Source organism: Eubalaena glacialis, chromosome 16 (assembly GCF_028564815.1).
Source record: "Eubalaena glacialis isolate mEubGla1 chromosome 16, mEubGla1.1.hap2.+ XY, whole genome shotgun sequence".
Lineage (NCBI taxonomy): Eukaryota > Metazoa > Chordata > Mammalia > Artiodactyla > Balaenidae > Eubalaena > Eubalaena glacialis.
Genome location: NC_083731.1, coordinates 846,899 through 871,115, shown reverse-complemented (window position 1 = coordinate 871,115; position 24,217 = coordinate 846,899). Strand labels below are relative to the sequence as shown.

The 24,217-nt window shown below is 57.5% G+C and overlaps 1 protein-coding gene across 4 annotated transcripts in view; it reads left to right on the top strand.

The window, feature by feature from the left end:
• The first annotated feature begins 3,445 nt into the window (after positions 1–3,445).
• MCF2L (MCF.2 cell line derived transforming sequence like) overlaps positions 3,446–24,217 on the top strand; it is a 128,389-nt gene continuing 107,617 nt past the window's right edge. For 2 of the 4 annotated variants that reach the window (XM_061171097.1, XM_061171095.1), the window contains exons 1-2: positions 3,447–3,636; positions 9,516–9,688. In XM_061171097.1, coding sequence (XP_061027080.1) covers positions 9,520–9,688 — 169 coding nt within the window. In that variant the 5' untranslated portion in view covers positions 3,447–3,636; positions 9,516–9,519. Of the gene's footprint in view, positions 3,637–9,515; positions 9,689–24,217 lie in introns of all 4 variants that reach the window. The other 2 variants (XM_061171103.1, XM_061171098.1) reach the window with 2 other exon arrangements.

The following is a 24,217-nucleotide window of genomic DNA, read 5'->3' as shown; positions in this document are numbered from 1 at the left end:
CCTTTAGAATTTTAAAAAGACCTACTGTAGAGTCTCAAAATATAAGCTAAGTATCAAAATAAACATGGTGCTTTAATTAGCTAAGACTTTGTCTTGTTTATGAATGATTACAGTTCCCAAATCCTTATAAACTAGTTGAGCAGAAAATATATGTGTTGTTAGGGACATGAAGGCTAAAAACACAGACCAGTGACACTGAATGTATGAAACCCGAAGACTGGCTATTATTGTAGCACTTGTAGGTCGTCTTACAACAATTAAGAGGAGGTCATTCCATGTGGACAGGACAGTGTGAAAGAATCACCAGGCAGCACAGTAAAGCCACTTGGAAGAAAATCTGTGTCTCCTGTTCCCTGGGGCTGTCGTGGCCCACGGCTCAAACACAGGAACTGACTGTCCCTCAGTCCCCAAAGCAGAAGTCTGAGGTCAGGCTGGCTCCCTCAGGGCTGGGAGGGAGGGTCCGCTCCTGGGGCTCCTGGAGACCCTGTCCCTGCTTCCATCAGGCGGGCGTTCCCCTGTGCCTGTCTGTGTCCCAACGTCCCATCTTTATAAGGACGTCCATCACATTGGGTTAGGGGCCCACGCTGATGACCTTATTTTACATTAGTTGTGTCTGTAAAGACCTTATTTCCAAATAAGGTCACATTCTAAAGTGCCAGGGGTTAGGATCTCAACATACCTTTCTGGGGAGACACAATTCAACCCATCAGTCTGTTTGGGGGATCCGCGGCAGGGCACTCGGGGCGACCACGGAGGCTGTACCCTTGGGATGCGCGTGGGGAGGGAGCAGCAGAGGGCGGGGGGCGTTTGAGGGCAGAGCTCAGCTGCCTCCCCTCACCCGGGGCTGCTAACTCACCGCAGCCTCCACGTTGTCCACCTTGGGGTGCGAGCCCGTGACCACCGTGGGCCCAGCGGGTCCTGGGGGTCCTGCCCACACCGGGCCGGTGTTCACAGCCCGACTGATTCGTCCAGCGCAGCAGCCAGCATGGGGCCTGGGGCCTTGTTGCTGCCTGAATAACTCCCGGGCACGGGAGGCTCAGGGCCCTGTCCGCCCCGTCCAGCGCAGCAGCCAGCATGGGGCCTGGGGCCTTGTTGCTGCCTGAATAACTCCCGGGCACGGGAGGCTCAGGGCCCTGTCCGCCCCGCCCGGCTCCGCAGCAGAACCGGGGCACTGGGCCGGAGGTGCCTCAGCTCAGGAGGAGCGGGGGAGGGAGGGTCGGGGCCAGGATGCTGCCGACTGGGGGGCCCGTTGGTCCTCCCCGGCAGGTTGGGTCTCTGATGCCCTAGGGATGGGGTAGGCAGCCCCCCAGCCCCCCAAAGGGATGGCCCCTCAGGACTCCAGAGGACCAGGTCCCGTACCTGGCCTCCCGCGTGTCCCAGGCGACCCCAGGCTTATGGAGAGCAGGGCGGTTTTCCCCGCTCGGGTGTTATTACTTCTTTTAATGCAGACTTCTTTGTGGGAGCAACGCTTTCCACAAAGGATTTAATCTCAAGCGGCGAAGTTCCAACCTCCCCGAACGGCTATCAGCACCGTGACCAAGCGGGGACGCCGTCCCAGGACGCGCCCCCACACCTGCCGGGCGCCCGCAGGCCCGAGCCTGCTCAGTCTCCAGGCCGCTAGCCCCGCCTCTGGGGAGCCCACGGGGCCACGGCCCTGCATGCGCCGGAGGCCCTGCTCTGCCGCACCCTTGGGGCTGACCCTGTGCGGGAGCGGAGGCTCCTCGGGCGAACTGTCCCTTATAACTCAGCTCCTCGGGGCTCTTTCTACAACCCCATTTGTGATGCTAATTTCCTTGTGCTTCCCCGGGACCTTGAAAGCCGGGAGAGTCGGCACAAAGGGCTCACTAGGCCCCAAAGGCCGCCGCCAGCAGGGCGCCCGCCGGGCTTTTGTTCTGGGGATTCGCTCCCCCTGAGTTACGGCGACTTTAATGAGCCCTGACCATTTCTAAGAGCACAGGGGTCTTGGGGCTTTGTGCCCCGTGTCCTGTGTCCTCCCCATGTCGCTCATCACATCCCGAGGCAGAAAGCCTTCACGGGGAAGGAAAGGGGCTCCAGGCTCGCTGGCCTGTTTCCGGGTGCGGGCGACTGAGATGGGGACCCAGGACCCTTCGCGGGACGCCCGCCTTGGGGCAGGTGGGCTTCAGGTCGGAGTCCGTGCTGCCCGGCCGTGGGATCTGAGCCTGCAGATCCCCTGACCGGGGTCGAGCGGGTCAGCGACTGCTTCCCCTCGTTTCCGCACCAGCGGTGCTGTCTGTCTGCACGTCTCGTAGAGAACCCCTCCCGGGCGGGCTCGCCACCGAGCTGCCTCTCTTTGGACTTTCACGGCTCCGGTAAGTGATACTCACACAGCCTCGGGGAGGGCATCCCCGTGACCCAAGTCCTCGGTGTGTCATGGGAAAGAGGGACGTGGTCTTAACAGTTCAGGACCCCACGCTGGCACCTCTGACTGGTCTCGAGGCCCTTTAAGAGGCACCTGTCTCCCACTCTGGCAGGTTCTTGGGGGCGTTTCCAGTGGACCCCTCCACCCCCCTTCTGCGGAGGAAGCCATCCAGCTGGGGGAGTTCCCTGCCTTTACCGTCCTGTCCCCTCAGGCCACCCTCCTTCTGCAGCAGCCGCCGCTGCGCCCGTGAAGGAGCTGGTGTCCTGTCTACCCAGGAGCCCTGCCCTCCCCCGCACCCATCCCGTGGGGGGAGAGCCTGCCCGCCCGGCCCGGCGCCCCAGCCTCCGCCTGGGCTCCGGGACGCCGCTGAAGTGCACGCGGACTTGCAAGGCGATGCTGCGTGGCCGCGGGAACCTCACTTTGAGGGGAAGGTCCTTCAGAGGCCCCGCCCCGCCTCCCCGGGCGCGCCCTAGAGCCTTTGGGGTTCATGTTGGCCACCTTCGTGGTAGAAGCCCGCGCTTGTTTTACTCACATTTCCCACCGTGACCCACTAAATGCAGACGTGTTAAAGCCCCAACTAAAATAAAGTTTATACCCAGGTCAACATTTGGGATGCTTCAGTCCTTCTGTGCACCTCAATTTTCTGCGTTCTACTCGGGAACTTGTGTGTGCCCTGAACTCTGGAAGACCCAAGAGTGCAAAGGCGGGCGCCTTCCTTTTCCTTGCAAACGCTGCCGCAGGGTCGGGGACCCCCGCGGCCGGCCCTCCGCGGGGCGGCTCATCCACGAACCACTTCCTGCCCTGGGATCCGCAAACCCGGACCCTGGTCCGAGCAGCTCGCGGGCGACGCCCATCTCGACCCACGGGCAGCGGCACCTGCCCCACGCAGGCCGACTGGGGCGCGTGGGGGGAGCGTGCGGACACGCGGGGGGAGGGGCGGGGCGGGGCGGGGCTCGGAGGCTCCTCCCCTCCCTCCTCCCCTCCCCGCGTCCCCCGGCCCCGCCCACTCGGCTCCGCTCCCTCCGCGCTGTCCCCTCCCCCACCGCTCCCTTTACTCCAGACCCTCCTCCCTCCTCCTTGCCCTGCCCCCCGCGACTCTCCTGCCGCCGTCAGACCAGCCCTCCACCCCACCGCCCTCCTGCCCTCCCCTCCCCTCCCCCCTCTCCCCTCCCCCAGGACGAGGGGGAGCGGCGTCAGCGCGGGCACCTGCGGGTGGAGGCCGCGGACGCGGGGAGGACGGGCCCACGGCCGGGCAGGTGTGTGGGGCTGGAGAAGGGGGGAGGGGGGCCGGGGGAGGGAGGGAGGGCGGGCGCTCGGTCAGCTCCTGGAGGCTCCGCTCGCCTCCCGCCCCCGCCCCCGCCCCCGCCCAGCGTGCGACCCCTGAGAGCCCTGGGGACGCCGGGCCCGCCCGGAGCGCGGGCTCCACGCGCACAGACGCCCCTCCCCGCTGCCGGGGCCGGGGTCCCGCACACCCCGGCAGATGTCACTCCCAGGCCTTCTCCTTCAGGGTTCCCTCCGCGGAGGAGCCGTCCTCCGGGCTCTGCAGACCCCCAGCAGGTGCCGGGACAGGTGTGATAGGGGCGGCTGGGGCGTGGGTCCCCCCCGACTCTGCCCTTCCTGGCCGGGCAGCGGGAGTGGCGTGGCCCCAGTCTGGCTGTTTTGCTTTTCAGCCGGGCCGCAGAAAAGTAGGCTCTGCAGTTTAAAAATAATGCCGTTTGCGCTTTCCACTCCAGGGACTATTGCTGCCAGTTTTTAAAAACCACACTCTGTTGCCTTTCTGTAGAGCTAGACACTTAAATAGGAGCCGGGCGGGAGCTGGAGACTCTCCTAAAAAGGAGACTTTTTTCTGGAGCAGGTGCAGCCTCTTAATTTCACTGAAGGCGTCCCCATCCGGGGCCACGTGGCTCACCCTGCCCCTAATGGACCGCCTGCGAGCCCTGCACGGGGAAGGGGTTAAGGTGACCCTGAGGCACAGGCAGGATGTGTGGGGTGGCCGTGGGAGGCCCCAGGATGTGTGACCGCTGGGAGGGGCAGAGCCAAGCCACAGGAATAGAAGTGCGTCCCCCAGGGGCTGCTGGTGCTGGAGTGTCTGCCGTGGGCCCCAGGCCGGCAGGGGACCCCGCTGGGCAGGTAGGTGAGGGGCGGGGGCCCTGGGGAAGGAGCCCTTGCGCTGGAGGGTCTTCTAATATGCAAATCATCGGTGAAATGACCGGCCCAAAGCTGGTTTGGGGACCTGCGTTCTGAGCTCTGCTCCAGCCTCCTGGGACCCACTGCAGAAGGAGAGACCACCCCCACAGGGGAACAGAGGGAGTCCTGCCCTGCGGTCCTGGGGGGGCGGCCAGGCGGGCGCTCTCTCTGGGGTGAGTCAATCCGGGAGGGATAGGAAGAGAGAGTTTTCAGCTCTATTTTAGGACCCCCACCCCCTGGGGCAGGGGTACCCTCCCAGGTCCTGGCCTCACAGTCTGGGCAGGCGCCAGTGCAGCTGTGGTGGGAACACCCAGGCCTCTGTGGCCTCAGCCCCGCCCCGTGTGATGCCTCCCCTGGCGGCCAGGACTGTTGTGTGAAAGGCTGTGACGAGAGAGCCGAGGGCCCTACGCACCGGAAGCCTGGTTACAACCCTCCTGGCTACAGCTTCAGGCAGACCCTTTCCAGAGTGGTAGAGGCGCCATCTTCATACAAGAGACCCTCGGAACAGGAGGAGGGCGGCAGTCTAACTTGTCAAGGTGATCGGATTTGCGGAGCTCGGCGACAGAGGACTTCTGTGCTTGAAATGCAGCTTGAAATCCCGTCTTTCTCCTGAATTTGAGTGTCTTCACTCCCCCCACCCCGCTGTCATTGCTGGGCTTCTATTGAACTCAGGTCCTCAGGTCAGCGGTAACTGTAATCAGTGGTCCAAGGTCAGCTTTCCACGAGACCCTCTTTCTGAGTTTGGGGCTCTGTTGGTAACTGTAATCAGTGGTCCAAGGTCAGCTTTCCACGAGACCCTCTTTCTGAGTTTGGGGCTCCGTTGGTAACTGTAATCAGTGGTCCAAGGTCAGCTTTCCACGAGACCCTCTTTCTGAGTCTGGGGTCCGTTGTGAAAACTGGACATTTATCTGGGAAGCAGCATCCTGGCGACTAGAAGTGAAATTACAGTCAGTTGGAAAGAAGAGCTTTCTGCCCATAGGCATTTAAGTACCTTTTGTAAAACAGCGAAAAACCTGAAGTTGAAAGGAAGGTTACTGGAGTACTTGTGTGATGGAAATAAACTGGCCTGGAATGTTACAGATTCGGATTCGCAGCATCTGGCCACCAGCTTAGTTGATTTGGTGCTATTTTAAGAGGCTCTGGGGGAAGAAGTTAGAAGTGTAACAGTAACAGTGACAGGAAGGTGACGTTCTGTTCTACGTGAAGCTCAGCCTCTTGTTCTCAGGTTCACTCATTCCACCCTCATCTGAGCCCAGGAGGGCCTGGGTGAAGCTTTTACCTGACAGACGAGAGACGCTGGGCTGAGCGCACGTGCCCTGAACCCGGCCGAGGGCGTACAGGGCTGCGTCTGGAGCCGCCCGAGTGATGCTCGGTCCACTCGTCCCTTGGAGGATGCAGTTGGCTGGGCCCCGCGTCCAGAGAAGGCACCACGGGCTGTGCAGTCGGCGTGGGGTGGGTGGCTGGCTGGAGTGCCAGCCGCGTGTGTAGTCTTCGTGCTGGCGGAGCCGGCCCGTAGTACCCTCGCCTTGGAGACGGCTGCGTCCTGTGTCCTCTGGGCCTCCCCAAGTAGAAGGCTGGGGACTTCCAGCCCACGATGGGATTGTGGACACTCCGTGTCTACCGAGAAACTCGTGGACATCTGGAGCCGGACACTTCACTTTGTGGTCAGGGGCCCCTCCTGAAGCGCCTCATCAAGCATCAGGGCAGCCCCGGTCAGCTCCAGGATCCCCAGGAAACCCGGCCCTCCGCAGAACCTCCCAGCATCTCTTTGGCGCCCAAAGGACCAGTCCCTCCGCAGCTCTACGGAGGTGAGCAAGGAGCCGTCCAGGGTCCGTCTGCAGCGCCTGCGCCAGGATGGGTAACCTTTGGAACGTGTCAGGTGAAGTGTGGATGTAAGTCACCGTTGGGGCATTCCGTCCAATCTGTTGAGAAAGTGAAGAACTTTATTCAAATTAGCGAGTTGAAACAAAGACAAAAATCTGAACAAATCAAATAGGAAGGTAATGGTGTGGACGCCAAAGAGCGTACAGCTGGAAGGACTTGACATCTTCTCAGACTCCTTCCTCCTCACTTGTCTGTGTCTCATTCCGAGTTTAGGGCTGGAGAAGGATCACAGCGGGCCTGACTCCCACGGGGAAGGCCCTGCTCTTGTCCCACAAAATGGGCCTGAGGGGCAGGGACGGCGGGGCGGGGTGGAGATGGAGACTTCACCTCCCTTGAGGGTTGCCCGTCCCAGGCACCGAGTTGGACAGCCCCTACCTCTCTCCCTGGTGCCCTAGACGGCGCGGTGGGTGTGAGTGCCACGGAGCCCCGCTGCCCCATGGCTGTGGTCCATGAACAAACCGCTCTTCCAGGCTGCGAGCTCCCTGGGTTGGGGCTGCCCTGTGTCCGCGTCCTCAGCACCCAGGGGGATGAAGCAGGTGTGCAGGGAGTGCTCGCTGAGCAGGTGGCAAGCCAGGGAAGCTCCTGGGGTGGATGTCCCACGGTGCTTGGCCGTGTCTAGCCGCCGGGTGACTGAGTTCTCGTCTGTGTGCAGGACACCTGGAGCTCGGAGGCCAAGACCAGACGTGGGCCCCTGTGATCTCTGTCCTAGCTGCTTGTCAGGGCTTTTTCGGTGGGAAACAGGACATCGAAAGGCACCGACAGGGTTTGGTGCTCTGTGGTTACGCCAGCCTTGAGATTTTTAAAGTGAACAGAGGGTAACGACAACCCATGTGGGCCTAATGTCTGGGTTTGTCCTCTGCGCCCTTGGACTGTGGGAAGCACAGAGCTGGAGAAACCGCCCTGTTTCCTGGCCTGTCTCTGGAGGGACGTTTCAGCACCTCTGCAATGCTGCTGTCCACGCAGCTGGAGAAGTAAAATCCCGGTGGAAGGCAGAAGCCCCACCCTCCCTGGGCCCCTGGCACCAGCAGCCTCGGAGCCGGAGGCTGACCGCAGGGAGGGGGGCAGCCCTGGACCGTGTCCTGTGGAAGCGGGATGCTCACCTGTCCTCTAGCCAGGTCAGGCGAAGGGCACGTTTCTTCTGTTTTTCAGAACAAACTCGTTAAAAGCAAACCTTGGATCTTGCACTTGTGTCTTGAGCCTGAGTGGCCGCTGATACTTACAACAGCACCTTCTTGGGTTGGTGGAAGGGCTGTCCTGGAGTTGGGGGGGGGACATCATGGCCACTGGGGACAAATGTGAGGCAGACACACTGGCCTTTTCTGTTCCTTCTGGAGGTTTGAGATCACGATCGGCCTGCTCGTGTCGGAAATTCTCTGAGTAGAATTTGGAAGAAAAGAGGACAAAAGAGGGTTTGGGGTTTTGTTTTGTTTTTAGCTAGGGAAATTTCTCTTCCTACTTTTAAATGTCAAAACTAGACCGAAGCCACCAGAAGTCTGTAGCCCCGGGTCTGACTGTGCTCGGCGTCTGTGCCCTCCCGAGCGCCTGCCTGGCCTGGGTTTCTTGGAAAGATGCAGCAGGACCCGAGGACCGGGGCCGAGGGCTGAGGTTCTGCCGGAGGAGACGGTGTGGGATGTGGCTCCCTTGTCTCTTGTCACCAGGAAGGCCCCTCATCATAGGGTCACGCAAACGGGTTTAATAAAACGTTACAGGGATCTGAAGACATGCCTGGAAAAGTGACACGAAGACTCGTGTGGGTAACGGATAAAACAGACAAGGTACTGACCGAAGGCAGTGTTGATAAAGACAAAGGGACGTGTCTTTGAGGCTGTGGGAGCCCAGTGGGGTTGTAGGTTTTGGCGGGAAGAGGAGGGGATGGGAGGAAACGCCACCTGTCCTTGTTAGTGTGGGGTTGGTGGAGCCCCAGAGGGTTTGGGACCTGAACTGTGTGTCCCCCGCCCCGTGGCAGCCCCTTCCCCCCTGGAATGATGGTCGAGGCTCCGAGCCGTGGTTCTCATGTAGGCGGCCCATTGGAACCCCTCCCTGGGGCCGCTGGCAGTGGTGGGCTCGTGAACGGTGCTGGGCGTGGGCTGGCATCGCACAGCCAGGTGGCCAGGGAGGACCTTGGTGGAGGAGCTTCAGGGAAGGGCACGAAGGGGGAGATATGGGAACAGGAGGGTCATCCAGAGTAGCTGGGCAGCCTTTCCCGTGTGTCCAGGTGGCCTCCTCCACGGGCTAGTGAGGGTTTGCCCGTGGGGTGCGGCTGGAAGCAGGACAAGCCACCTGAGTGGAGAAAGCAGCTGAGCAGCTGCCATGGGACCCCAAGCAGAATTTATCCAAGTTGAATTATTTACATCTTTATTCTTAAGGAAGGGGCCCAGCCAGGTAGTAAGCCAATGAGCCATAAATATGCCAAAAAACTGAGTACAGAAAGGAGTCGTCTGTGATTACCTACTGGTGGTGAGCATCTACCCAGCAGGTGATGTCACACGGGTTCTGTTTGAAATATAGTCACCAGCTGTCTCTTTCAATCCAAGATTGCCTCCCAAAGACTTGATCTGAGTTTCTTAACCAAATTTTCACTGCAGGAGTAAGACTCGAATGTTTGTCCTGGCACTCGGATGGCATTCTCTACCTGGAGGGTTGGAGGTGTTTCCAGCGCAGGTGGCAGCGGCTCTGAAAGTTTGCCAGTTCAGTGGATGCGACTGTGACATTGAAACCTGGAGAACCAGGGGCTTTTTTATCCTTGAAACAAGAGCCCAAATGTCAAGGGGAAAATCTAGGTTTTTCTTTTTCTTAAGCAGCAGAAGTAAATAATATTTTTGCTTGTGCCACGCGTTATTGCATTTCGGCGTTATAAAAGAAGGCCGCTTCTTTAACTGAACGTTGACACGGTAGAAATTCACTGGAGAAGAATGACTTGAATTCTAAATAACCTGCATCCATTTCAGAATAAACACTGCTGCAGGCTGTATCTGGTGATTTGGGTTTTGTTCAAAGAAACACGGTTGATGTCTTTGGCTGCGTGAGCTGCGTTTCCTTTTAAAACCTGTTTTTCGCTCTGCAGACTCATGTTTGACTGTTGGAGGTTCATCCTGTGCAAGGAGACTGGAGGCGACGATGGTCCTCCCGCGCGAGGGCCCAGTGAGGCCAACGAGGAAGAAGGTGACCCTCGGGTCGATGTGTCTGACGTCATCAGGCTCGTTCAAGACCAGCCGGGGGGGACGCCCACGCCCGCAGGTAGGGCCGCCGTACACCTCTGGGTCCTCATCGCGCCTCTGGTCCTCCCGGGGGGACCGACGTGTTTCAGATCTGGGGGAACAGCGCGCCTTGGCCTCCCGGGTCGCCTGCTGGCGGGGGCGGGGCCGGACTGGGTCCAGGGGCCGCCCCTGCCCTTGTGCGGGTGAGACGTCACCTCTGCACGTTTGCCCGTTTGGCCTCCTGGCAGTCGACCCGCTGAGGCTGGCTCCGGTGGGACCACGAGAAGCACGTGTCTGGGTTTTAGACGGAGCACGGCGCTCCGCCAGGGCCCTGTTCCCGGCCTTCGCTTCAGCTTCAGAACCACGCACGCCGTCGTTTGGATTTGGCGCCTTGTCAGACTGAGGTGGTGTCAGGCTTGTACTGGTCACCACAGCAGCGGCCCAGGCCTGTGGGACACACTGGGCGGCGCCCCCCCGCCCTCCTCGGAGCTCGGCCTGACCCCTGGTCCAGGCCCGGGCCACCCTTCTTCCTGTTCCTGGCCGTCCTGAGCGCTCTCCCACACCTCCTAGTGGAGGAACGTAGCTCCTGTTCCTAGTTTTGCCTGTGTTGAATCATTTGTTGCCATTCCTTCCCAAGCTGACTCCCGAAGTAGTTTTCCCTGGACGAGGGACGCGCGCGCACGGCCACCTGAGATCCGGTGGTAATCTGCTGGTGAGCGCGCTGGCCTGGGCCATGACGTCCCCCTGGGGCTGGGCCATGCCGTCCCCCTGGGGCTGGGCCATGCTGTCGTCCTGAGGCTGTGCTGAGTCCCCGGGTCGCCGGCTCACGGCTGTGTCCTGGGCTCCGTCCTGCTGCGGGCGTATGGGGTATGAAGTCTGCATGTGTCAGAACTTAAGTTTTTGAAATCAGTATGTTAGATTTTTATTGTGGTAAAATGTACATAACATAAAACTGGCCATTTCAACTATTTTTAAGTGTGCGGTTCAGGGGCATGAAGTACATTCGCATTGCTGTGCAACCATCACCGCTGTCCAGCTCTGAACTTCCTCACCTTCCCAAACGGAAGCTCTGTCCCCTCCCCCAGCGTGGGCCCCACTGTCCGCTTTCTGTCTCCGTGAATCTGACTCCTTCAAAGACCTCGTGTCCGTGGAGTCAGACAGTGTCTGTCTTCTTGTGGCTTATTCCAGCCAGCACAGATGGAATAAGATGTCCTTATTCCAGGACAACACACATGTCCTGGAGGCCCGTCTGTGTTGCATCATGGGTCGGTGCTTCACTCCTCAGAACTGAGTCCTGTTCCCTCGTGGGGATGGTCCACGCTGTTGGTCCATTGTCTGCTGAGACACTTGGGTGGCGTCCATCTTTTGGCCGCTGTGAACAGCATTGCTGCAAACAAGGTACACGGCTGTGTGCCCGAGGCCCTGCTTCCCGTTCTTTGGGCGCATCCCCAGAAGTGGGATTGCCGGTCATGAAAGCGTTCGCTGGTTTTGAAACCAGAAGGGAAGCTGGTCTCCTCCTGTCGAGCTGGGTGACGGTGAGGTGAAGGGCTGATCTGTCTGGTCCCACTTGCAGACGCCGCATCAGCAGACACTGGTCTTGGAGAAGGTCGGGGGGCTGGGCCGGGCTGCGTGAACACTGGTGAGCTCGATGTGGCAAGGGGCCTTCCCCCTCTCTCCTCCCCGTCCTCCACACAAGGCCTTCGTGTCCACACGCCAGGTCCCTGCGCGCTCCTGCTGCCGCCCGTGCCTCGGAGCCGGCGGGTGATGGGTCTGCCCCGTCCGCCCTGGCTGCGCACGCGCCACGTACAGAGGACGGTGGGCCCGCAGCCGCGGTCGGCGTGGCCCCGATCCTCACGAGCAGGCTGCGGGGCATGAGGCTGCATTTGTCTGGAAATGTTTGCTCGTGTTTCCGAATGCCTGCTGTCCTCGTACAGCCTGAGTCTGGGAGCAGGAAGGGGAGCTGAGAACGCGTAGCAGTTTCCGTGTCACAGCAGAGGCGAAGGGGCAGGACCACCACCATCGCCGTGCACGTTTCCTGTTTAGAAAGTTCTGTCTGTCCTGATCGGTTAATAGTGTCTTTAGTGATGCCAAAACGCCACCTACAATATTCGTTGAATTGTGAAGTTGCTGTTGTTTGGGTCAAAAACCTTAGAATATCGGTAATTGCTGGTAGCTGAACCCAACACCTGAGTGCATCTACGGTGTGAGATCCTTCAGGATTCTGGGGAGGGGGCTCCTGAGGAGGGGGTCGGAGGAGACTCAGGGAGGGGCCCTGGGCCATTCACATTTCTGGGGAGGGGGGTTGCAGAAACAATTCGCTTGGGCTGAAAATGCCTTTCAGAAAAGGGGAAAATGACCACAGGAAAGTGATGCAGGGAGAGAAATTGGCTTCTTGTCTGTCCCCAGTGTTTCTGGCCTGGGTGGCGGTTGCAGTTTAAGGAGAACGAGTGACTTTCCACGATCGCGGCCCTCGCGGGGGTCGAGCTGTGCAGAATTGGGCGGACGTCGCGCTCGCGGTCTCCTGGTTCTTGTCTCCCGAAGCTCATTCTCTCTCTCGGGACCGTCCGAACTTTCCTGGGAGCCTTGTGGCGTTGCCAACCCTCCCGAGCGAGCCAAGAACACCCGGCCCGGTCCGCCTGTTCTTTGTGGTTGTGTGCGTCTCGAGGGGGACGTTCTCAAAAGACAAATAACGCTGTTTGTGGAAACGGAGCTCCTGGTGTTACCGTAAATGATTAACTTCTCATTTTTAACCTTTCCTGATCCCTTGGTCTTTATTTGGACTTTTTATATTAGCCAGGAAGCTAGAAGGAGTTCCTTTTTGTTTTAGGAACTGTGTTTTAGAGAACACAGCACCATTCATGAATTTATGAATATTTGGAGACTAGCTGGTGTGTTGCAGGTTGACGCTGGGAGCAGATCATCTTCTTAGGGCAGCTGCCGGTGGGGGCCAGGGCCGGGTGAGGCAGCCATGGGATGGGGGGAGGTCTCAGGGTAGAAGGCCCCCGAGCGGCCCCGAGCTGATCAACCCCCCGGCCACCTTGCAAAGCTTCGGGGACTCCAGAGGAGTCCTCTGTCCCCCAGCGTCTCCTGCATGCTCTTCTCAGGGAATTGACTTGGTGTGTTCCATCTTTACTTAGCACGGACAGGCCGCGTCACCTAGAACCAGGAGTGACGGCTGAGCTGCTGGAGGAGGTTGCTCACAGGCCTGAGGATGCCTGGGGAGCCCTCAGCCCAGAGCCCGGCCCCCAGGACCAATCTCTGGCAGCCAGCGCAGCACGCCCAGTAGCAGCGGCGAGTTTGTTAACGTTTCAGCAGAAACTTCGCGGGTTTTCTGTGTGACTATGTGCTTTATAACACGTGCCGTATGGCCAAGGTGACCAGTGGCCGCACCCTCCTCTGAGTATGACCAGCGGGTACAGGCTGCATCTCTCCTAACCAGGAGGGTGTCTGAGGGGCCAGCCTTTGCGCCCTTTGACCAGGCCCCACTGCCCAGAAATTCTTCCTCCCTTGGCCTCGCCCTGTACTTGCTTAGAACCCTGCCTGCCTATCCGGGACCGGCAAACACCCCACCTGTTCCAAGAAGCGGCGCTCCCGGCATCCCGCCCATCATCCTCCCCCTGGGGCTGCTCCTGCAAGCCCATGACCCCATGACCCCACAGAGCGAGTGCTGCTGCTGTCTCTGGGCTCTGCATCACAAATCACCATGAGGATTAACCGCGAAGAACGAGAAAAAAATTGCTGCAAAGATACGGCCTTTCTATACGTGGCTCCCCTACGAGCAGGATCAGCGGGACAGACGTCTTAACAGAAACTAGAGCTTTAGGGATGACACAGCAGCACGAGAAACACCGTCCTGTGAATAAACGGGAACGAGAAATGTCGATTTCCCACGGGATCTCCTTTGTCTCTATCGTTATGGACAAAAATTTTACACCCACTGCTGGTACGAATGCCTGTCCTTACAGCTGACCTGGAAATCAGGTTGATGGTGTGGATAAAAATCTTCAAGCATTTTGTTTTCAATCAGTAATCTCCACTTCTAGAATTTAAACTAAGGAATTAATTAAAACTTGTCATGAAGGTTCATAAACAAAGATGTTCACCAGAGTCATTATTTATGATGATGGATATGTTGGGAAAAGCAAAATCACAGAATTGGGGGGTGGCGAAATCATTTAGTTGTCCGGTGATAACTGTCCCATGTCTTATGCTCTAAGAAGTGATGTAGCCCATTATAAAACAATACACTGTGACGGCAATTTTGTGAGCACAAAGTGTGTGTAGTTTTGATGAAAGACCTACGATGGGTGCCTCAGTGTATTTTTATCATGCATTCGCAGTTTTTTCTTTCCTCTGTTTTTCCGCATCAGGAAGCCTTACTGTCTCTGAGATACTCGTTTCCCAAAGCAGGACGTGAGCCTGGACCCTGTCGGCCCCAGGACCCACCTCCCATCCCACGCTGACCCTGTTCCCGGGAGCGTATGCCCACGCGGGCGCTGTTTCCACAGGAACTGTCCCCACTGCGCGGTCCCTTTGGGATGCGCCCAGCTTCTCCCGAGGGCAGGAGGGCACAGAGCAGCTTTGAAGGGAGGTCTGGTGGGAGAATTTTCCTGGGGGAGAAGCTGGATATGGACAGAGCCCCGGAAAGCGGGACTAGGCAGCCCCCCCCATGCTCCCACCTCCCAACCCCCTCCACTGGGTCACACCGTGGGCACAGCTGGCCAAGGTGTGACTGTCAGGTTCCCCATGGCGCAGGTTCCCCCCACCCCTTTGCGGTCCGTGCTTTTGGAACCAGGCTGCTCTGTGCAACCCATCCCGAAGGAGGGGACTATGTGAGACCATTGTATTTAAGGGTGTTTAATTAATTTTACTGGCCATCCGTTTCTGCTTCTGTCTCTATTTCTCGTGCTTTATTTCTCCTTTAAGAATCTTTTGAGCTCCTTCTTGATTCATTTATTTTTCATTCAGTCTCGGGGCATTAATGGAATGAATCTATTGGTCTTTCCTGCCCCCCAACTCCCCGCCGCTCGGCGGGCACCTCCGTTCCCACAGCCCTCGTTTCCTGGCACCGACTGGGCAGAACCAGACCTGGTGTCTCCATCCGTCCGCCTAGTCCCGCTCGTACTTGGGTGAGTGAGGATGGGCGTCGTGTGCCAACCGGGTCGCAACAGAGCTGAACCGAGTGTACCAGCAGGCGGATCGTTTGATTTTCACTTCTCAGCCGTGAGCCTCGGTGAGCCCGAAGCCCTCGGGGAGGCTGCTCTGTCTGCACGGACTGTCCAGGCCTGCTCTCTCCCCAGCCCAGTGCCCGTCCCCACCCTCACCCTCTCCTGCGGGCGACCCTGAGCCCACCCCACACGGGACTGAATCCCTCACAGGAGCGCCTTCCCGCCGGTGCCACCCTTTCCACCTGCACCACACGCCTGCCTTCCTGGCTATCGCTGCCTGGACCTTTCCCTCCACCTGAGCCCCACCTGACCACACCTGTGTCCTACCTGTGTCCCACCTGAACCTCACCTGTGCCCCCTGTGCCCCCCGTGTTCCACCTGTGCCCACCTGTGTCCCACCTGTGCCCCCTCTGTGTTCCACCTGAACCTCACCTGAACCCCACCTGAGCCCCACCTGTGCCCCACCTGACCACACCTGTGCCCACCTGTGCCCCACCTGTGCCCCACCTGAGCCCCACCTGTGCCCCACCTGTGCCCCACCTGACCACACGTGTGTTCCACCTGAGCCCCGCCTGAGCCCCGCCTGAGCCTTGGTGCCCTCCTCCTCCCTCCAACATCGCTCCAGCTCCCCCTTGTCCTCCCTGCGTCTCTGGGTCTTCATTCTCTCTGGACCCACATCAGTTCAGAGGTGCTGTAGTGTCTCCCGCCCGAGAGCCTGCCCGCCGTCTGCACCCAGCCCCTCGGTGCCCTCCCAGTCCTGTGGCTGTGGGTACCATCCACATCGGGACACCCGGGTCGCCCTGAGCCCCACCTCTAGCTGCCTCCGCGGCGTCTCCTCCTGCAGGCCTTGCTGACTGCTTGCTCCACCCTCCGGCTTCTCCGTCAGTTCCCTGCCCCGCAGCCCCTGGAACCGCCTCTGGGGTCTCTGGGCTGCCCCTTGTCGTCGTGGACTCAGTGTCTCTGTGCTGTTCACTCGTTTATTCTCTCTCCATGTGCGTAGAGATGATTTGATTGATTCAGATTCATCTAAAATATATGAAATCCTACAACAGGACTTTTAGTCTTTACTCATTTTCCCAATTGTATATTGTAAAGGATGACCACCAGATAAGGGTTTGCAATTTTTATATTAAAACGCCATTTTCAGGGAATTCCCTGGTGGTCCAGTGGTTAGGATGCTGCACTCTCACTGCCGAGGGCCCGGGTTCAATCCCTGGATAGGGAACTCGATCCCACAAGCCGCGCAGCACGGCCAAAAATAAGTAAAATAGAATAAAATGCCATTTTCATACCAAAAATATTCGGAACCGTCGTTTTGCTTTGGAAGAAAATGCTTTGAAAAAATAGAAAGCATATAAATTACGAGTTCTTAACGGTAATTCTTATCATATGTTTGTTTTCCCTGTGGACTGTATTTGTGGTCTTGTTTTAGCTGCTTTAAAATCTGATCTGGACATTTAGCCAGGCAACTTTTTCAGTTACTCCCTGAAAACAGAGAGTAATGAAACAGCATTCATTCATTTCATTGGCACCATCTGCAACTCTGAAATGCAATTTTTTATTTATTGAATTAAGTAGACCGTGAAATGTGTTCGAGATGCAATATTCCATTTCTCCATGCTTTGAAGGACCCAACAACTGGTATGATTTCTCTGTATGATTTCTCCTCCTTCAGATATCAAGCCTTGGCTGAATTATGCATCTTTAGTCATTTACTGTCCTTCTCTTCTTAAATAAACAGTCCTACCAAGTAGTTTGATGCCTCTTCAGGAAACGCCATGTCTCCTAGTGTCTGACATCTCTCGTGAGTTTTGCCACCTCTCTTGACCTGTCCCCTGTGCAGCTGGGACCTTTTCTGTTTTCTGAGGTTAGAAGCGGGAAGGCGATCACGACACCTGGAGAGTTAGGCGCTTAAGGGAAAGGGGGGTGTGGCCAACAAACCCAGGTGGCCTCGCTCACCTGTAGAGGGAAGAGCGTGGATTTGTGCATCGGGAAGTGGGAAGAGGGATCTGGGTCTTCAGGACAGTTCTGAGGTCATCTGATGGAGGTACATTTTCTTTCTTGTATTGGCACAAACACGGAAGAAAACTTGACCCGGCAAGCAGCTGTGCAGCCCGCGCGTGGGTGGTGCCTCCTGCACATGTGTGTGGTCAGTTATGGACACTCACGGGCACACGTGTCTCTTGGGCGGAGCTGGATCCCTGGGGTGCGGTTAACAGGACTCAGCAGCCTGGCTGCAGAGTCTGGACAGGTGTCTGCAGACAGAGATGTCGGGACAGGCGGGGATCTGATGGATGCCCTGAGTACAGACAGCTGTTAGCCAGGGAGCAGCTTCACACCTGGGGGCAGGGGGACAGGGCCCTGGCTGGCCTGGGCTTTTGCAGGGGGACAGAATTCAGTGGGTGGAGGGAAAGAAGAGCCCCCCTCCCCACCTCCCCCCCCCCCCGACTGAGGGCCGCAGCGCCTTGGGCTGCTCATCTGCTCTGACAGATGAAGTGGGTGGAAATGGCAATTACCACCTGCTGGGTGCTCACCCCGAAGCAGGTGTTGGGAGACAGGATGGGAGGGTCACGGGGGGCGGGGCAGGACAGGAGGGTCACAGGGGGGCGGGGAGGGGAGAGGTGCCCTCGCAGTGAAGTAGGTAAAGAAAAAGCTGCGCTGAGATCTGAGGACACTTAGACCTGATGACAGTTTCTAGGAAATACTGGGAACAGGGGTCTCGCTAAAGGCCGCCGAAGGCGAGTGACTGGCAGACTCCAGTCTGTGGGAAGCCTTACGTGACCCACGAAAAAGTTGCAGAGAAGAAAGAATTGGAGGAGAACCTGCAGGTCCGAAGAGCCGCCGGGAAGTAACAGCCAATCCAGTGTGTGAGCTGGACCTTGCGGATCCCAATTCTAACAAACCCACTGGGCTCAGAAAACAGAAACGATATTTAAACTGAGAACTGTTAACCGCATCGTGGCCACGCAGCTGTCGATTGTCTCGTGTTTGTGTTTAGATGTTGTGTTTGGTCTCCTTAGATCACACGGGGGCAGGGGCGGTGCAGCCCCCTTCCTGGGATGAGGAAGACGCAGGGCGGCTCGGGCGCAGACACCCGCGGTCCTTACCCTGTGCCGCTGCTTCTGTACACATCTGAAGTTTCTACTGTGGGCGGAAAATCCCCTGTAACGTGACTTGCGTGGTAGAGACCCCCGACTCGAGGCCACGACCGTGGGTCATCACGGTCCGGGCTGGTTCTCTGCCGGATCGCATCCCTGGGGACCGGCGGAGAGCGGGCTTCTTTCCATCCAGCCGGGCCCACAGTTACTAGACCTGAATGCAGAGGAACGGTTTTCGCTTTTCAAATAAATCTGGTGCATTTTTCCTCCCTAAAAAAAAGCCATGACAACTCCGCTCCGAGTGCATTTTCAGCCGCAGCAGCAGGCACGTGGGACGGCCCCGTCTGCCCGTTGCTCGCGTGTGTGTGGGACCAGGAGCCGCAGGTCATGTGGGCGTGGCTGTGGCACAGGGATGGGGCGGGTGTTGGAATGAGCCTGGACGCTTCATGACCCTGCCCCGAGGGGGGGTGCACGAGAGTCACCCTCGGGAAGAGGAGGGCTGCTGCCCCGCGTGACACGCCACCCCGGGGGTGTCCCCGACAGCTCCTGGCTCCAGGGCGCCGTCTGGGGTTGGTGCCGGGGACACAGAGTCAGAGATGCTAACTGGCCTTTGCGAGACTGACTCCGGGCCACCAGCGCCTGGAAGGACTCGCCCGGCCCCTGGACTCAGGTGCCAGCGGAGGCCGGGCTGGCCATGGCCGTGGGCCGTTCGCCTTCGGGTTTGCTGTGCGTCCCCCTGTGGGCTTAACCTTTGCCACGGACGGCGGCCAGGCCCCGCCGAGCCGAGGGGTGAGCTCTGGAGTCACGGCGGCCCTCCCCGACCCCCCAAGGGCACTGACTCCAGGCGGGAGTCGGGAGTGGGACACAGGGCAGCAGGAAAAGCCTGCTCCTAGGCGGTTAGCAGGATCACTGCAGGGAACGGCGGGAGCTGATCCGAGGCTCGTCCCAGGTTAACTCTCCAACCCCCGAGGAGCCTAGGAAGCAGGCAGCGTTCATCTTGGCCTCCCGACCACATGTATCGCTCAGAATCTGCGGGGACGGGCCTCTGTGGCCTGCACTCACCGCCCGCCTGGGCCGCCGGCACCTGCTCGGCGCCTCCAAGGTGGACGGGGAGGCCCTGCCCCGGCCCAGGCAGCGGGTCTGTGCCCTGTTGGATTCGTCCTGTGGAGCCTCCCTTTGCTCAGGGGCCCTGTTTCCTAACGTCCTTTCCACTGGACATTGACGCGTGATTCAGAACCAGAGGAGCCCATCGGGATGAGTGAGGTGAGGGGTGCAGGATGCTGCGGCCGCTTTGAAGACACTGGACAGTTTCTTCCAAAATTCTTACCACGTGATCCAGCGACTGCTCTCCTGTGTATTTACCCAGACGAGCTGAAAACTTATGTCCACACCAAACCTGCACGTGGATGTTTATGGCAGCTTTATTCAGAGCAGCCAAGACTTGGATGCAGCCAGGGTGCCCTTCAGCAGGTGACGGATAAACAAATTGCGGTCCATCCGGCCGATGATTCTGTTCAGGGCTGAGAGGAAATGAGCAGAGAGGATTTTAGGGCGAGTGAAACCATTCTGCACGGTTGTGGTGGTAGATGCAGGACATCACGTATCTGTCAACACCCAGAGACCTTTACAGCACAAAGCGTGAACCTCAGTGCATGCAAATGAAACAAACCACTGAGGGCGTCAGGGGTCTCAGGAAGCACACAGACGTGACAGATATGTGGTCAGTAAAGGGTGGGTGATGTGCCGACGCGAGTGGCCTGGGGAGGGAGCGGGGTCTGTACACAAGGGCCGAGGGACCCCCGGGCTTTGTTAGTGGCTTCCTCCCTGTTGTTATTAACAGTTAACGATTAGGCAGGAATGTTTGCCTGTTTGAAGTGTGGTGTTGAAGGACCTCTTCTCCTGTCTTTATTTTTGAGGATGGAGTGAACAGGACGTGTGTTCTCAGTCCCCGACCAGTGACCCTCTGGGTGCAGGAATGTCATGTGTGGGAGGGGTCCCGGGGGCTGGTGCTGAGACACACGGACCGTCTCACACCGCTGGAACCTGGTTGCCCTGGCATCCCCAGCGCTGGCCCCCCAGAGACTTCTAAACACCACCCCCGTTATGAACAGACTGACCTTCCCGTGGGCCCCGGGCCGCTCCCCGACTTCTCAGTTCAGAGGTGTTGATGGGCCTTTTGAAAGTGGGGCCAGTTTCCTGGCCCTGGACACGTTAGTGTTAGGGTTTCTGTTTCCCAACAAATAAACACTTTGGAAGATATGACAGGATCACATCACAAGGTCTAAGTTCAGCAAGAGGATGCCTTGTGTGCCCCCCAAATTCATGTGTCAGAGTCCTGACTCCCAGCACCTCAAAATGTGACCTTATTTGGGAAAAGGGTTGTTGCAGATGTAACTAGGTGAGATGAGGCCTTACTAGAATGGGGTGGTCCTGATCCAACGTAACTGGTGTCCTCATAAAAATGGGAAATTTAGACACACACAGGGAGAAGAGACACACAAAGGGAGAAGCCATGTGAAGATGAAGGCAGGGATCAGGGTGATGCTTCTAGCAGGCCAGGATGCCAGGGACCAGCAGGAGCTGGGAGAGAGCCCGAGACAGACCCTCCCTCATGGCCGCAGAAGGAGCCAGTCTGCCGGCACCTTGACCTTGGACTCCTGGCTGGAGACTGAGAGAACAGATCCCTGTTGTTTAAGCCGCTCAGTCCGTGGAACTCTGTTACAGTGGCCCCAGGACACTCATAGTTTTCCTGCTGGTCATCTGCCACTTAATGCAGTTACCAAGCTTTTGGTGAAAGCCTCTGATTTAGTGCTGGTTATTTGGAAGAATATGTTTTGGGGGTCGAAGTGAAGGAATCAATAAGACAGTGTGTGATTTATTCGCTGGTGGCAGAAAATTCATGGACGCTTTGTCAGAAAAGATTTTCCTTAATCGGAAAACAATCTGAAATGTTTTGCTGGAAAACATTTGTGATTCAGCTGCTCTGGGAGATTATTTCTTAGATGTCTTTCTGCAAAGCACGGGTATTTCTTAGATGTCTTTCTGCAAAGCACGGGCTGTAAATACTAAGTCCTCGTGCAGGACGATGGTTACACCTCGAGGTTACTGTTTCTCTAAAGTGAATTCTTTAAAACTCCAGTTTAAAAATTATCTAACGGAGTCAAATAAAGAGAACACAGGGGCAAAGTACCAGGTGGTGGACTTCATCTTTGTTTGGTAGGAATGTAAGTGTTTGCCTGACACCCTGTTGGATAATCTTCGGGAGGTGAAGGCGGTGACTGTGCATTTGTAAACCCAGGAGCCTCGTACCTGCTGCGGGGCCATGACGGCAGATCCAGGAACGGAAGCTCAGGTGACTCGGAGGAAAGGGGCCTTTGTTTAGTTTGAAACCAGAACAGGCACTTTGAAACTTGACCACATTCCTGACCTCAGCCCATCCTCGTGTCCACTGTTTAGTATGAAATGTCCACGTTTTGTGTGGCTTATACAACAGCTGGGCCACGTGTTGCACATACCGACTTGCTCTCCGGGGCACCGCAGAGGCAGGTGTGGGAGGACCGTGGCGGGGGTCTCCCTGGAGGGCGGCGGCCGGATTGGGGGCTGGGGAGGCTGCCCCAGGCCCCTCGTGCACAGGACAGGAGGAGGGACAGCACAGAAACGGCACAAAATGTCAGCAGCCGCAGCTTTCAAGGAAGAAAAATCAAGCACGTGGAAGAAAGAAAAATGTCACCTTTGAGTTTCAATTTCCAGACGCATCTGTGAACTTCACTGAACAGCAGATAAAGAATTTGTTTTGCGCTCTGAGGAAAGTAAGGCCAAATCACGTCCTTGTCGTTTGAGGGCCGCACCTGGGAGCCAGGTGGGAGGGGCAGGAACAGATCCGCTGGGTCCACAGGGCTTTCGCAGCCTCGGCGGCACTGGGATTCGGGGCCGGCCATCTTGCCGTGGTCCGTCCTGTGCCTTGTGGGGTGTGGGCAGCACCCCGCGTCGTGACGACCAGAGATGCCTCCCGACGCTGTCCAGTACCCGGGTTAGGGGCAAAATCGCCGCCCTCTCTCCCCCCACCCCTGCTCTGACAAGAGATGAAACTCCAACACAACTTTGCTCTCCAGGGCGGATGGCGCTGCTAGGTTGGGGGCTCCACGTCCAGAGACCCCCGGTCCTGAGCCTGCCCTGGAGGCCGCTTGGCGAGCTGCCGGCCAGTGGTGGCGGGGTGGGGGGGTCGGTTAGAACCACAAGGCCGCTTCCCCACTGCAGATGCTCTCCTTACCGGTCACCCGCAGATAACTCCAGGCTCCGCCGGGCCCCTCAAGCAAAGATGTCATTTCTCATTTTTTCACAATAAGTATTTTAAGTCCTTAGAAACATCTCGCCACTTTTTCATGTAAATCTTGAAGCTATTGTGTTTTTTACAATAAGCCACTTGTAACTGGCTTCTTTTGACACCCTTGCAAAGGCTGTCATAGCTTATTTTCCTGTGTGTCTGCGGACAGGAGTGTCCTTGGTGACGCTGACTCCCCGCCGCCCGGCACATGGAAGGTGCCAACATGTGAACACAGGGACGCAGTGTCTCGCGGGCACCCGTGGTCAGCCGCGGGCAGAGATCCTGGCATCCTGGAGGGTTCGGGTTCCGTTAAACACTGACTTTGAAACCTGTGTGCTAGTATCTGAACATGGAAACTGCAAAAATGCTGTCTGGTTTTGTGTAAAATACAGTGTTTCTGGGCTCAGATACATGTACCCAAATTTTACTGACAGGAATGTCCCAGGGGTGCAGGGCATCGACAGTTGTTGATGCAGTGTGTCCCCGGCATGGACACCCTGAGAATTCCAATTCCCCTGCCGCCTGGCGGGCCGGCCTGGCCCTGCTAGACCCCCTCGTGCCAGCAGGTGGCACTGCTGGGCCGGCCAAGGCTGGACCACCTTTCCTTCCATGTTTAGGGGTGAAATGTGTCCTAAGGCTGTGACAGAATGGTGGGGACGCTTTAGGCGAGTACAGTTTGGATGAGCGGGGAAGTCAGGCCTGCTCCTTGGAGAAGCCGAGGGGTCCCAGGAGGCCTTGAGCCACAGGCTTGTGTACCAGCCCAGGAGGCACGCAGGTGAGTTTATGCACAGGCGAGTTTACAGGCAGGTCACCCTTCCGGCTGGGGTGGCGCCTGGGCGAGCTCGGCGTTCTCTGAGTTTCTCCGCCAGCTTCTGGATTGTTGCAGGGAAAGTAGACGACAATGACTTGTGAGAAGCTCGACAGCGTCCAGGAGGAGCTGGTGTGTGTGAATGTGGATTGTCTGGTCCGCCATTCACTTCAGTTTTCATAACAGCTTATTTAGGCATAATTCGCATACACGCAGAGCTCGGAGATATTGTGGGTTCCGTTCCAGGCCAACCAGAGTAAAGCAAGTCCCTCGATGAAGCGAGTCACATGAATTTCTTGGTTTCCCGGTACATGTAAAAGCTACGTTTACACTATACTGTAGTCTGCTAAGTGTGCAACAGCATTATGTCTAAAAAAAAAACCTACATACCTTAATTTAAAAATACTTTATTGCTAAAAAATGGCAGTTATCCTCTGACAACCCAGGGTTGCCACAAACCTTCAATTTGTAAAAAATGCAATATCTGCGAAGCACAATAAAACAAGGTGTGCCCGTACTATAAAATTTCACCCTTTTAAAATGTATAATTTGGTGGCTTTTAGTGTATTCACAGAGCTGGGCAGCCACCAGTGTCTAATTTTAGACCATTCCTCTGGCCCCAAAGAAACCCCCACACACCAGCACTGACTCCCCAGCCCCCTGCAGCCCCCGGCAGCTGCTAACCTGCCTTCTGCCTCTGTGGTTTTGCCTGTTCTGGATGTCTCACATACTGGACTCAGTACGCAGCCTTTTGTGTCTGGCTTCTTTCCCTTAGCATGTTTTCAGGGGTCGTATGTGTTGTAGCATGTGGCAGCGCTTCCTTCCTTTCTGCGGCTGGATCGTGCCCCCCGCCCCGTGTGGATGGGCCTCACTCCATGTCCGTCAGTCGATGGACTCGGGGGTTCTTTCCACGTCCTGGCTGCTGTGAGCACTGATGCGCTAGCGTCTGTGTGGCCCGGCTTTCCTTTCTCTGGGCTGGACCTGGGATGGAGCTGCTGATCACGTCTCCCACAGCGGCTGCCCCCCTCCCCGCTCCCATCCCCACCAGCTGTGTCACTGTGCATCGTCTCTCTTTCGGCCGCCCGCTGGGAGGGAGGTGGTGCCTCCTGTGACCCAATACGCTTTTCCCTGATCACTGACGACGGTAAGCATCTTTCCATGAGTTTGAAGG